General features: G+C 42.2%; 1 protein-coding gene across 8 annotated transcripts in view; it reads right to left on the bottom strand.

Annotated features, from left to right (window-relative positions):
- The window catches only part of pard3ab (par-3 family cell polarity regulator alpha, b), a 206,308-nt gene that overhangs the window by 86,257 nt on the left and 104,957 nt on the right, over nt 1-15,094 (bottom strand). For 4 of the 8 annotated variants that reach the window (XM_018672690.2, XM_018672691.2, XM_051069799.1 and 1 more), the window contains exons 10-14: nt 13,791-13,930; nt 13,017-13,145; nt 10,195-10,230; nt 7,094-7,141; nt 363-551 (exon numbers count right to left, since the gene is read on the bottom strand). In XM_018672690.2, coding sequence (XP_018528206.1) covers nt 363-551; nt 7,094-7,141; nt 10,195-10,230; nt 13,017-13,145; nt 13,791-13,930 — 542 coding nt within the window. The remainder of the gene's footprint in view (nt 1-362; nt 552-7,093; nt 7,142-10,194; nt 10,231-13,016; nt 13,146-13,790; nt 13,931-15,094) is intronic. The other 4 variants (XM_018672695.2, XM_018672700.2, XM_018672692.2 and 1 more) reach the window with 3 other exon arrangements.

Here is a 15,094-nt window from a genome sequence, read left to right as displayed (position 1 = left end):
ACCACTGGAGGTCTGCAAAAACAGGATTTTCAGCTGCTGTTAAGTTGCTTTTTAAGGCCTGGTACTAGTAGCACCTGCACAGATACTCTAATGTGAACTGTCAAAATGCATAAAAATACATTTAATATATTCTATATGTAAAGCTTGTGTAACTCCTCAAGGATCAGACACCCAGAAACAGACACTATTTGCTAATGCATAGAAAACATTCTTGCAATGATGTTATGTCTTATAGCTGCTACTGTAGAGAACAGGTGTCACTTGTGTGATTATGATTCAAACAGATCCAACATTTTTGAACCCTTCTTTGATATTCCTCTCTATCTCTAACACTCTATTAATTACAGCGGAGGGTATCGCACCTTGCAGGCTGCTCCTCCATTGATGATGGATTTGACAAAGATTCCGAGGTCAGCGTGGTTCTCCTTGGAGCGGTTGCCTTTGACGCTGACACCCAAACCTGCTGAACCTGAATCACTGAGGGGGATCTCAAAGGTCAGGAACTCCCGGGTCCCATCTGGAGTCAGGACCAGCTCATCCTCCTCCGTCTTCTTTAAGAGAGACAACAAAGAGAGAGAGAGAGATTCAGAACTGAGGTATTTAAACAGCACCTAAAAATAACCTCTTACTCAACCAGCAAAAACATAAGAACTTGATATATTGAAATCTTGAGGCTATAAACACATGGTTCACACTTAAATACAGTTAAATGCTCATATAACATAATGCATAATGTATGCTATGTATAACTCATACATTATACAAAGCAAAAACATTCATGCATTTATTCCAGCCTAAAGCAGTAACACAAAAAGCCCCTTCAGCCTTGCAATCCTTTCAGCATGTTCCTGTGGGTTAGCCAAAGGGCCAAAGTTAAAAGGACATTCATTTGGCCACTTGAGGTTAATGAAAAGTGCTTGCACATAAATTGCAGCAGAGCAGATAGCAGGGAGGTAAATCAGAGTGCAAGCTCATTATCTACATCAGATATATTAGTGTTAAACAGACCAGCACTCGTAAGTGTTAAATCAGGTACTTAGTATAAGCAGGCGGGGACTTATGTTCCACAGTCAAACACAATGCTCAGGTTCATCAATACTTAAGCATATAGGTCTATAAAACTTTTGGGTAAGTATCAGCCACAGTACTGACAAGCAGTCAAAGTAAGGCAGGATGAGGAAGATTGAGACTGTAAAGATCAACAGTGATTCATTAATATGTGAAGCCCCTGATTTACATATGAAACAGATACAGTCTGAGTTGCTTGTTTCTGATGCGCAGCCTGAGGCTAGATTTTAATCAAAACTTCTGAATTCTTGCAGCTACACAGTCATCCTGTCTCCCACATAGGAAGAATTTCAAGTACAGTGGCCAACTCCACTAATCAGAAATAATATAACACTAGCCCGTTTCAGGTCCACCAATCAGGTACATGGTGCAATGCAATACAAATCTCCACGATATGAAAATCAGAACGAAGTGAGGAGCACAGTGACAGCATTTCTGGCTACAATACGTGTGTGTCATGTACCTGGAGCTGCTTAAAAAAGCAAGGGATTTATGCAAAACAAGTGCAGCTGGAGAAGCTGCTTCAGGTAAACAACATAAATAACATACAAGCTCAGATTAAAAACCTGCTGCTTCTGAAAACATGGTCTCAATCCACACTTGTACGTATGGACAAGTATAGAAAATATCGCCATTCATGTGTCATACTCCCATAGCAATATCCATAAAGATGATCACAAACTGATATTTGTTTTACTTATAGTATTAATTATATATAATAATCCTTCAATTAAACACAAAGCATAAATATGATCAAATGTGCATTAACTAACTAAAACTGTCTTTTCACACTTTATCTCAAGTCTGACAACAAACATCCCAGACTATTACATGCCTGACTTTAACTCTGGCAGTCGTAGTCACGATGTTAAGCCTAAGCTCAAGTCACAAACTATCTTTATAAAACTAAACACACTTCCCCCAAAAATGCTTTTACTCCATTGGTCTAAAACTCAGAACTTTTTTAAAAAAAGGATTCAGATAAAGACATGCATATTACCTAAGGAACTAATTCAACATATCATGCACCTGGCTTGTGATGCCAAGTGCGTCAAACAGGCGGTAAACTTCTCGGTAACCCTGCATGAACACTGCAGCCTAATTGACATGCTGAGTGCTCTCTCTCTCTCTCCCCCTCCACAACAGGTGCTTCTCTCACTCTTTCTCTATATTCATTCTCCCTCTCTCTCCGAGCTCAACAATAAAAAGCTATTCTCTCTTGCTTGTTATTTGACAGCTGTCCTCTGAATAGATGGGTGCGTGCACGCTCGCGCCTGGCAATTATTGTGCACGCCTAATGAATTCAATCATCGGGCTCGGTGTCAGCATGTCATTAGCTCCCTTTGTTTGCTGGGAGAGAGATGGAATTGCTCTGGGTGGAGCGGAGAAGGGAGAAAGAGGGATGGCGGGAGAGGCAGTGGGGGGGGGGTTGTACAAGGATGTATGGGGTAAGAAGGAAAGGAAGAGAACAGAGGGAAGGAAGGAAGGAGGGGAAGATAAAGGAGCACTGTCGAAGGTGTCTGCATGTTTCAGAAAGACAATACATGCTACCTGGAATAAATTTGAAACATAATTAAAAACAAAACAAGAAAAAACTGCCAATTACAAATCAGTCACTACTTATGGAAAATGCTGAGAAATAATAACACATAAGACAAAAGGAATTATATTATTTTGGGACCCTAAAATCAAATTAACTCTGTTTGGAATTACGTTTAAGTCTAATTAAAAAGTGACCAACACTGATTTAATCCTCTTAAAATGGTAAAATAAACAAACAGAAAACAGGAAATTACTTGTTAAAACTCAAAAACAAAACTAGTCGATAAAACAGATATGATGTCATTTCAAGGTTAAGGCAGACAAATTAATCCCTTTAACATCCAAATCATGATTTGAATTAGTTTAACTTTCAAATTCAGATTAGGTGATACTTGATTTAAAAATACTTTGTTTAATAGCATGTAGATAACTAATACAGGCCTGGAGAGTGATTCACTGAAAGTAACTGCAAACACAATACTGGTTAGTAAAATCTAAATACCTTTAAATATTGCTTATTTAAGACATTTCATAGAATTTAAAGGACTTGAATGATGAAAGAGGAAAAAGAGGATTAAAATTTGAAAAAAAAGAAAGAGGCAGAAAAGGGAGGGAAAAAGTAAGAGTTGAGAGAAGGTGAGGGGAGGCAGAGGAGTGATGGGCTGGAGAGGAGGGACAGAGACGAATAGAGCGGGGGTAAAAAGGCGAGGAGCCGAAGAGAAAAGGGTGAAAAGAATGAGAGAGCGCGAGCATGACAATGACAGAGTGAGCGAGCGAGGGAGTGTGAATGAAAGGCAGACAGAAAGAGATGAATCCATGTGGAACATAAAAGGAGACAGACACTGCCACCTCTCTCACTGTACGTCTGTATCTCTCACTCTCCCTCTCTCCATCTTTTTTCACCTGTCTTTTTATACTGCTCGCAACTTTCTTTTGCTTTTTTTTAAACCGTCTCCCTCTGCTCATTTTCTTTTTTCTTTGCTGCCTCCCATCACTAACCCTCATTTTCTTTCTCTAGCTTCCACCATCTCTCTGTCTCCTCCTTCCTTTCTCCTTCTTCTTCTCATTTTTTTCTAAGAGTATGCCTATGCTAAACCTGGATTTAAAAGAAAAAGTAATAATTTTCTGTCACTCAGATGATGCTTGTGCCACTTGAAAACTGAGCTTTTTTTCACCGTCCCTTAGACTATCCCACTTTTTTTTTGGTCTCATTTGCTTTCTACCCTTGAACATCTTAAGTATATCTCACACTCATTGAGCCTCCATCCCTCTTTGTATTCTACAGAGCGAGTCCATCTTTAGCATTAAGAGAAATCAAACTCGTCTCCTCCACACTCACATACTCTGCTCTCTGCCGCAGTGACTGAAACGATTAGCAGCTCAACTTTGGCCAAACAAACCTGTTGATTTGATGGAATCTGGGAAAGTTGCTTGAGGGGAATTTACAGAAAAAGAGGGTGGCAAAGAAAGACATGGAGGGAGAGGGAGAAAGAGAGAGAGGGAGGGAGGTGAGGAGGAGGCAGTGAAGGGTGTAATTGGTCGAGGGAAGTCGGGCGTGGAGAGCATTGTTGGCTGCCTACTGTAGCACAATCTATCTCTTCTTATTCAGACTCTCTCTCCCTATTCCTCTCTTACTTGCTATCAGTACATTTACCACTGCCATTCTCACCCTCGTCTTCTGTATCTCCCTCTTCATTCTGCTGTCTTCCCTCCATGCCATCTACACTAAATGTAGGAGGACACATCTACACACACCTGTGCACTGTAGGTCTGGGTGTGTTTTTCATGCTTTGTGCTACAATAAAGCTACAATGATGACTGAAAAATCTTTCCCCTCCTCTTCATCTTTCCACCACACCCTGCCTCCCCTTTCCCGCAGTCGTCCATTCTTTCCTTCACCTTTTTTTCTTCTGTTCACGTCTTCTTCTGTTTTTTCCCCCTCCCTTACGCTCACCTGTCCTCCCCTCCCCTTTCTCTCGCTCTTTCTGATGCCGTCTCGCTGCAGCTCCATGCTGATAGACCATGAATATCAAATACCTCTGCGATCGGCGGAGCCGAGACTGGCACAGCATGGAGGAAGAGAAGGAAGGCAGGTGTGTAGGTGTGTGTGTGTGTGTGTGTGTGACAGAGTGAGAGTGACACAGAGAGCGAGGGAGACAGAAAGCAGGTCTGTGTGTGTCTGTGGGTGTATGTGTGTCAGTACAAACACACAAAACAGCATGTGCACTGGCTGCAAATGCCATCCTTATATACGGTGTGTGTCTGCATATTCTTTCAACGGCCGACACACACACACACACACACACACACACACACACACACACACACACATACAGTCGCACTTTTCACTCTGTCCAAAACTAATCAGCTGCCCTCTTCTAGCTCTCTCTCCCTCTCCCTCTCGGACAGTCAAACACAATGTGGCTCGCTCTTTACAGCTCCACAACCCACTAGAAACCATTTATAACCTCATCCAACCCTGAGCAATTACACCAGCAGCTGCTCCCAGTCACTCCACGTATGTGTGTGCTAGTGTGTGAGTACACTTATGTGTGAACGTGTAGTGGTGTATGTGCATCTGAGGTGTTGGGTGTTTGTGTGAAATTTGCCATATGGCTTGTGTGTTCGTAATGTGTAAAAGACTCCGTACAGTCTATGTAACCGTATACTGTGAGTATGTGTGTGGAGTGTGGTGTATGGGTGGCTCTAATGTGTATGTACATGTGTGTGTGTGTGTGTGTGTGTGTGTGTGTGTGTGTGTATGGGCCAGGTGGCAGCTTGAAACATCACTTTAATTAAGCCAGAGAGCCTGTTCAGTGGTAGAGCGGCCCTCTCTGATTGACTCGTATGTGTCACCAGCAGGCTAGCACGTTACACAACACAGAAACAGCATCGAGCCTGCTGCCACAGAGCTGCAACTATTATTCACTGCTGCTATCCAACTGCACTAACAATCATACAAAGTTATGTAACTCCAGAAATGATTCCCTAGTGTGTTTCGGACTCTATGCTGTAATGCACCCAAAGCATATAGTATTATAATATTGTTACACTTGATAATGTAGCTGGCCCAGGTGAAGAGAATTATAACTACTTAGTTTGCTATAATAATATCTTTCATATGTAAAGATTAAGCTGCAAAGTAACTAGTAATCGTAGCTGTTAAATAAATAATGTGGGGTAAAAAGTACAATACTGCCATTTGAATGTGTATGTATGTATGTTGGTAGAGAATAAATGCTAAATATTCCAGTGCGAGTACCTCAGAACTGCACTCAAGTTTTCTATGAGCTGAACTCAATGAAAGATGTGTGAAAAGGTTCGTCACTGGTGCTGGTATGATGATGCAGTGTGTGCACTGTGTGTGTGTTGTTTTTAAATATCAAGCTTTTAACATATGAACTGGGCTTTTAAAAAACATGTTTAAATGAACTATAACATAAAGGACTCCTGCTCAGTGGTAATAGATTTGCCAACTACGTGATGCAAAAGTGAGTAATTTATATTATGTCATATTTTTATGCTACAGTGTACTGCTTCATCATTTATGGTATGGTATAGGATGGAGTGGAAAAATGTGCATGTACTTACAATAGAAAAGATGTGTTATACACTGATAACTGTGTTTTGCTAATTTAAGCTTACAGTTATTATACACTGACCATGTTACATGATGCTGAACTGCAAATTACGCTGTATTCATTAATGCAGTTATGACGCCACATAATGTGTTAGCTGCTTTAAAAAACAGTCCTGTCATGTTATACGCTGACCAGTTTTGATAGAATATTTATGCTGTGTCATGCACAGCCAACAAATGTTCTCTTATGCTGAATGAGAAAACCTTCATCACCACACTACAACGTGCTAACAGATTGCTGCTTCATAACAACTTTGTGTGCTGAGAGGAAACATGCACGTGTGATAGATAGCATCTTGGCACGGTGTTGCTGCCGCATTACTGCTGCTGCTGCTGATGGCTTTTCAATATAGCATTGCAGTAATTTTCCATAAGCCTGTGTGACTAATGGCGTAAACAATGGAGCCGAATGTTCACGTTATGGGTCCATTATAGAACTATCAGGGAAGGCATGTAAAGACGGATGCCTTTGATCAGCGCTCTATTGTAGAAGCCAGGTGCAGGGAAGAGGATTTGTGTCTTAAAGTGTGCCTTAAGTGTGTGCGCCAGAGAAAGAGAGGGGAAGACAGGGAAGAAGAAATAAAAAGAAGAGGAGTAGTAACAAAGACAGAAACAAGAGAAATACAAAGAGAACTGAACAGACAAGAGGGTAAGAGCTGTTAAGAAAGAGACAGAGAAAAGCCACCAAAATGTTTTGTTTTTACAGACCATTGGCAAAGCAATGAATTGCTTAAATGACTCCCAGTCTATTTGTGCAGCCACCCAAAGTATCTCATTTGCCTTTGATGCCTTTTTCCCTATACAGCATAATGACCCAAGCTGGTGACGTCATGCAGCAGTTACCTCAATCAGCCAATGGGGTTTCCCGGCTATCACAGGCTGCCTTGGATGCTGAAGGGAGCAGTCAGAGTCAACAAGTTAGACACAAGGGCCCCTTAGATAGAGACCACTCACTGACAATAAGTCAATACAGGAATGTGATGAGGGACATCTGAGCCACAGATTACAGAGTGAGGTGGCCAAATATTTAACATGGAGAGTCAAGGGTGGTGTTAAAGATGCACAAACGCACCTAAATATTAGCTGATTATATAATGAACCAAGCAGAAATTAGCTTTGCTGTACGAAAAAAAATGGAATGAGCGAAAGTTTTAGTCACCCACGTGCTTGAAAGCTGAATACAACAACCCAGAGTGTCACCCCAAGTAATGACAGCCTCTAGTGGACTGCTGTAAAAAACGTGGGTGATTTTTGGGTCACTGGACCGATTTCAAGAAGTGAGTGCTTTTTCCACTTCAGTTGTTGCATTTTGTCTGCCGTGTAAACCCTCGACAGAGCTCTCTCTCTCTCTCTCTCTCATACAGGATGAGTCATGCCATGCCAACCTCAAAAACCTCGGCTGGAGTGTCGGCAAACCTGCAGGTCTAAAGCTGGATACATGTTCTGTTAGCTCTTTTACAGATGGCACTTTTCTTAACTCTACAAAGAGATAAATAATAGAGGGAATAAAAGCATTATAGAGACAAAAATCAGCAGATGTACTTGCATTGCATTAAGCTATACTAAGCCCTGCATGTGAACTCGACTGAAACCTATCAACTCCACCAACTTTTCCAAGCAGCCTGAGTGGACAGACTATAGATTCTTCAATCAATATGAGGAGCGGCATGAACATAGTTTTGTTTACTGCGTGCCTTTCACACTTTGTCTTGTTTTTAACCTGTGTATCGTTACATAATGTTACTGTGGAAGTTGTCATAATTCAGTATGTCTTCAATACGGCTCCACATACATCTCTCTGGGAACATATATGACCAGCAGTTTTCAGTGTTTTCCTAAATTCTTACCCTTATTGATTAATTGAGAAAAGAGTTCAGCTAATAATAAAATAACCATTATTTGCTGCCCTGCATCTCAACATCCATTTCTCTTCTCACCTACTGGAAAGGCATCTATTACTTGAGAGTGGATGCTTGACCATTAGCAGCTGCCTGGTTCTGTCAGGGGCACACCCTACATCTAAAACTGCACACCATCATGGTGCCGGTTGTTGTTGTTGTTGCGGCGGTGAGATGTTTAAAATGAGGCGCCTGACAACAGATAACATCTGAAAAGGCGCTGAATCCATTATGGTGGTTGATGTTCCGGGAAAGGGTGAGGAGAGAGGCTCATCTGGAGGTTTGGAGTTGGGGAGGCAGGAAAGGAGGTAGGCCAGAAGAGACAAAATAGGGGAGAGAATAGACAGCATGACCATGGTGCATTTCCTCAATCCATCTGGCTCACATCCCTGTGGTTGCATTGATTTTTAAGGAGGTAAACGTCCAAAACAGGAGAGAGCGCTTTCTTCAAGTCCTGAAAGGTGCACTGGGCAATATATGATCAGTTCCCAGAAAGTCCAGTCAGAACATGACAAAACCTAAGACTGAAGTGGCTCTAAAACAGCAGTTAGCAGGTGCTCCAACCAGAGAGCTTAACTCTTTGATTTTTATATCCATTCTATTACGGAGAGAAAATAAAAGTAGGTAAAACACAAGAGTAAAGCAATGAAGTCCTTTGAAACACTGAAAACTCAGATAACTCTCACTGCCACTGTACCTCAGAGTGCCAAAGTGCAATGCTACCAAGGGTGGCATATACTGAGCCAACTAATAATGTAACATTCACCACAGTGTTGGCAGCTCTGCTGTCTTTCTCTGCTCGTATTTTAATGCTGATGGAATGATACATGTCATCGTGTCTGAACGTGCGTGTACATGTGAGATCTGCCAGCTGCAGTGACAATAATCATCATCTATGTCCCGCCATACTGCCATAATGTTCCTCCATGATGAGGATCATCCACACCCAGCTGGCAGGTACGACCGCCAATCAAATCAAATGGCCAATTACACTTCTAATGTTCCACGCAAAAGGCAACCAATTACCTGCACTTGGCCAGATGTAACCTGAAGGTAAGGCCAGATGCGAGGATGTGAAGTCTGCCGTTGTTAAATTACAGCTCAAGTTTGGTATGTAAATGGTGAGCTATGAAAATCTGAATAGCTTTTTAATATCAGCAGTAAAGACAGATGAGCTTTTAACAGCTGCTATGGTGGAGAACCCTCTATGGTCATGTGTGACGAGTAACGTTCAGGCCATCAAGACTGTACTGTAACAGTGGGAGATACTGTACATCCTGCTGAGAGCTGATTCTTCACAGAGGATACATTCTTATAATAAAACTAGATCTGCTGCCAGAGCAGGGAGAGATTCCAAGATTAAGAAAGTTTATTTGCATTCTGTGTATGGGTGTTTATGGAAATGATATATGAGGCTATATATACGTCAAGTGCCCCCATTACAGATGGCATTGCCAGAGTCTCTGTGAATGTTTAGTACTGAGACATGCCCAGCCAGCTCTGTCTGCATTTTCCCCCAATAAAGTGAAACATAAACTAAACAGACTGTTTGTTATTCACCTCACATATCAGAGTGAGTCTGCAACGAGAAGGCCAGACTGACAACCTTATCCACAGCCGACAAATAAAGCAAACTCCCATGTGTTTCCACCTTCGCTGACAAATACAGCTCTGAGGGGAGTGATGGAGCAAATTATTCTGCAGCACAGTCTGAGCAGTCCATACTGATGAACCATGAAATTGTGATTTGTTAGAGCAACTCTGGATGGAGATTAAAAGTAGTGTTTCTGACTAACATTTATATGCATGACTAGTGACTTGCACTTTGATTAACCAGCTAGTTTATGAGTAGAACCTGAATGCATGCACAAGCTATTGTTTTTATCCCAACTGGGAGATAAAATTCGGTGTTTCTCCTAGCAGAGATTAATGGCATCCATGCAAAGGGGAGTTCAGGCTAAATAAAGGAGTAGGAGCTGTTAAGGAGGAGGAGGCGGCTTTGGGAAGTGGGTTTAATTGCAGGCTCGTGTTGAGGTGGAGTCTTACCGCATCTCTGGGGCTTTGCATCTGGGGCTCGGCATTCTAGAGGATGGAGGTGGGAGGGGAACAGAAGAACCAAAAGTAATCAAGCAAAAACATGTATTGACAGGTACAGTGAAAATCTAAGCACAAAAGAGATAGTGGTGGGGGGGAACTTGGGAATAAATGGAAGCAGCGTGATGAATAAACGAGCAAGCAGGATATGAAAATGATAAATCTCAGCAGACAGATGGGTAGTTATTGCTGTGTAGTGTGCGCTCAGACTCAAAATATAAACTGTGGGTCAGAAACAACAGTAGTGTTTGCAAGGACAGATTGTCACAAACTTGCAACGTGTTCTTCCACTGGGGACAAAGGAGATATGTCATCACTCCCTAATCAAAATCCTATTTCTGTACTCCCACACACTGTTACAGTTTCAGTTTGTTTTACTCTCTGGAGTCCCTCTAACTGGTGTCCTCTCACTGTCCAGCTGCCACAGAGAAAATCTCAGTTCATCCAGATTACTTTCACCTGATGAAAGTGACCAAGGTAAGCTCACAGCAGTAAGCTTTACGGGCAACAAGCACTGCTTCGTGGACTGTTTTCAAGTTTTTTAAAAACAGAATTTGCACTGCAGAATATTTACTGATAAATAAATTACATGCTGAATGCTTTTCCAATCATTATACACTGAATCTCAGCTCCAGCTCTCTGAAAAGCTCATTTCTTTGAACAAGATTTTATTTGTGGGGCACTCAACTTTCAAAACATGCGAGAAAACGAGTTTTACCTCTCAGGCTCTATACGGACTGCTGTGATCGATTTTCTTTTAGTTTACTGTCTTTCGATCCTCCCTCCTAAAAATGTAATTTATACACAACTAAATTTGTTAAGTAATAATAATAGCATATTAGCATATGAAAACAATTTACATTGCATTTCTATGCATTTCTACATGTTACTTGTAAGACTGCTTTAGTTTCAGATGGGCGATAAAACACGCTGTCCAACTTCAACAGCTAAAAGATCTGGGTGAACTGGGTTCTTGTTTCATACCTGCTGTGGAGCATGTCGGAATAATACAACAGCTGTTGACTTTATTTTGTCATTAGGCTACATTAGGTTTAATATATAAAGCTTTGTATCTGCCATTCTTAATTCATAGTTATGTGCAGAGAAAATGTGCCGTTTACTCTTGAAACACTGTTTTGTTTAAACTCAATTTAGCCAAGTAGTTTGTGTTTTAATTGATACATAAAATGTGCTGTTGTTTGTGCATGTTTGCTAGCTGACATGCTGTGTAGTCTCCTCTATCTCTGAAACCCCATGCTCAGCCTAGCTCACAACTAAAGATAAAAACTGAAGCTGCTCATTTTGTGCACTGGACCTCATCTCCCTCGAGCCCCATCCCGACCCTTTCACATCACCCTCTCCACCCTCTACAGCTGATAACCACAGATCAAATAAATCCTACCATCTAACTACCAACTACGCAGAGTCAGCCGGACTCAGAGCAGCGCCCTAATCTGAAGATGAGTATCGACCACTGTCTAACTTCACCCGTGGCGACAGGCAGCCAATAGCCTCGTCTGCATCCCGTGCAGTGATAATTGTCACCAATCATTTGATTGACACTACTTGCTAGCAAATGCCTGCTTGTGCCTATAATGGCCCCAGTGGCTGCTGAGGGTGCTGGGAGAAACCATTTTTATGACAACGGTGGGGGGATTTAAGGCTGTTTGGCACTATAACTCACGTTAGTGCTCGATAAAGGGTGCGTTAAAGCCAGCTAGTGAAGGCAGAGAGATAGCAGAGTCATTGGCCGACACTGTGGAGTAAACACCAGTGTGATTTGAAGCTCACCTACAGCCTTTTCTGTTCACTCTTCCCGCAGAAAAAAAAGCACTAAAGCACTTAAGCCTCCATGCTCTGCCACCTTGTTTTCGTCTCAGCCATTATGAGTTCACTTCTTAATAAAACAACTCTGGGGTATGTGCAATACATCAAACCTTATTTTCTGCAAAGATAATTTAGTCTAACAACTGGCATCACGTAAAAACACAACCTTGAGGGACGTAAACAGTGGCAACAAGCGTATCCACTAAATTAACACCAGTTTTCATGAATCATTGAAGTTACAAGCTGTGAGTGGCGTCTGCCCAGACTGAGTGACAACAGCAGCTTCCACAACCAGCACACAAAGATCTGTATGGCTGTCTGTACAGAGTAATACGCAAGGATGTTACCTGATTGATATTCAAGCCAAGTGTGTTTTTCATTCTCTGCCTACTACCTGCCCTGCGTCTTTCTGTTCATCCCCACATCCATCAATCTAGCAAGTCAGCTTGGAGGCAAAACACAGCGAGAGAGGTGGAAATACAGAGACAGACAAGGTTGCCTAACACACCGAGAGGAAGACGGGGAGCTGGTGAATGAGGATGAAAGACAGAGTCGGAGTCAAAGCGAGAGGAGAAGAGAGGGTGAAGGAGATAAAGAGAAAAGATGGAGCTCTACAGGTTTCCTATGAGGCTAGCCGCAGCTTGATAATAGAGAGGAGTGCAGCGACGGAGCGGGACAATCAGTCTGCATGCTCGGCTAGCGTGTTGTGTTAGCTGGGAAATAAGAAGACAACACAGCGCTCACTGTGGGGATTAACAGCAGTCATGACAGCACGGGGGCACATACAGACACACTGTCACACATATGCCTGAGCACACACCCATAATCTATACTTATCCATGCATGGGGGGCTGTATGTATGCCATGATGTGAAATGTCTTGTGCTGACAGAGCGACAAGATGAGTTGAAGGAATGTTCTGAGGGAGGTGGAGAGTGACAAACGTACCACTTCTCGAGGGAGAAAAGCCTCTTCCTGGCGTAGGACCAGCAGCCCTACGGCACCACCCATGGGTGTGGCTCTGAGCAAAGACACCACCTCCTCCTGGGTCCTCCCATTCAGGTCCACTCCGTTCACCTTAACAGGAGACACAGTGACTGGGTTTAGCTCTAAATATTTTGGATCAATGTCTTTACTATTTTTGAACCCAAGGTGAAATAATCAAATGTCTTTTTTCTGCTCAGTTTCAGGTGGACCATTTCCTGATTTGATTAGTTGATTGCTAAATACAGGGATCAACTAGTAATTTTATCACAAGTTCAAAAAATGTTGGAGGAGAAAAACAAACATGTGGATCAAAAGATTTTATGGAATAACACCACAGACTGAGTGTCTCACAGAGTAATCCTTTATGCAAATGGTTTGCAATGTAGGATAATGAAACTTCAAAAGCCTGTTCCGTTCTTGGTAAAAACATGTTCTTTGATTTCACTCCAGGATGCTCAATTTCCATTTAAAAACTGTTACCTGAAATTAATCAGTTACACTTTAAATTCAACAGATGGCAGGTATTTTTGATGGATTAAAAGTGTTAGTGTTTCTGGAGTCTTAATTCTGCAAAACATACTTCCTCTAATTTTGGGACAAAACTACTACTACTACTACGGTCTGTGGTCTAGATAACACAATGCAATGATCATAGATGAGCCTAGATAATTACATCAACTACAGTAAAATACAAACTGCTGTCTTAAGTATTACTGCACTTTCACATTTCCTCACCTCCAGCAACCTGTCTCCTGCCTTGAGGCGGCCATCTTGGATGGCAGCTCCCCGAGGCAGTATGTTCTTTACGTAGATGGGTGCTGAGCCCCCGATGGGAACGTCCCGCGACGTAATACTGAAGCCGAGTCCCTCTGGACCTGTGGGTTGAAAAGAGAGAGGGTCCTCTGATGAAATCTGGATTTATCTTGAGGCACAAGAAGTTCCTGTATTCCCTCTACAAAGTGTAGGAAGCCATTCTATTTGCTTTTCTTGATGTCCTTCATTTTTTTCCTTTTTCACGAACAAAATGCTACAATCAACAATAACAACCGCACAAGCCACAAGTAGTCCCTATTTCACCAAGTCTATGGTACCACCAGAACATGGAGAGAACATGCTGATCGTGATTCTCACTCTGCTTCCTGGTGTGACCTGAACCTGGAACTTAGATCCCACATATCTTTAGATGTTGCTGATCTGTCTGTGCTCATTAATCATCTATTTTAATGAGTACATGCAATTATATGCTGCCAGTCAGGACGATCAGCCTGAGCACTTTTAATACTTTTGCCTCATATTCAGTTCAAGCCAGACACTGAAAAACAACCTGCGATAAGAACATACTGCACTGTCTAGGGATATGGAGCGGTAACTAAGGTGTCACTGTTTTCACTGTGACACCTTGTCCATCTCTGTCAGCATGCCGATGATCAACACACTGAGGGTTCCCCCCTCCTCCGCGAGCGCTACATCTGGTCACATCCTGCTCTCTTACCGCTCTGATCAAGTCACTCCATGTATATTCTTCAGAGAGCTTTGTAAAGAGGCTGTTCCAAATGACATTGTGTGTAAGACTGCAAAACAAAGTTAATATAAGAACAATAATGAGCATCCACGCTGTATCAGAGCACTGGCCCTAATCCTCACTGCCTGTCTGACTGAGCTGATGCAAAGAATAGCAGAACACTTAGCTATTCTGTTTCACATCCTCTACCTAATCCCCTACATTGATGAGCCAATCAACTTCCCACAGGCAGTCGAGGTGCAGTATTATACTCCCCGGTAAATGCCTGTAGCGTTGCTGGCTTTAAACAGGGAGGAGGATCTTTAAAACTCCCATTAGCTTGATTAAGACATACCTAAGCAATTTCCTGTGCAGAATGGGAATCTTTGATTGATTTTGATACTCCCCTGGATTTGCAAGCAGACTGGTGTCTGATTCAGGCACATAAACAATGCGGGAGTTTAATCTGCGCTCAAAGCTGTGGGCTTAAGTCGGTACTCAAAACAAAACAGATGAGCCAAACGGCCTCTTGGGAATC

Source organism: Lates calcarifer, linkage group LG4, assembly GCF_001640805.2.
Source record: "Lates calcarifer isolate ASB-BC8 linkage group LG4, TLL_Latcal_v3, whole genome shotgun sequence".
NCBI lineage: Eukaryota > Metazoa > Chordata > Actinopteri > Centropomidae > Lates > Lates calcarifer.
The sequence above is the reverse complement of the archived record's forward strand: the minus strand, read 5'-3'. Positions and strand labels throughout refer to the sequence as shown.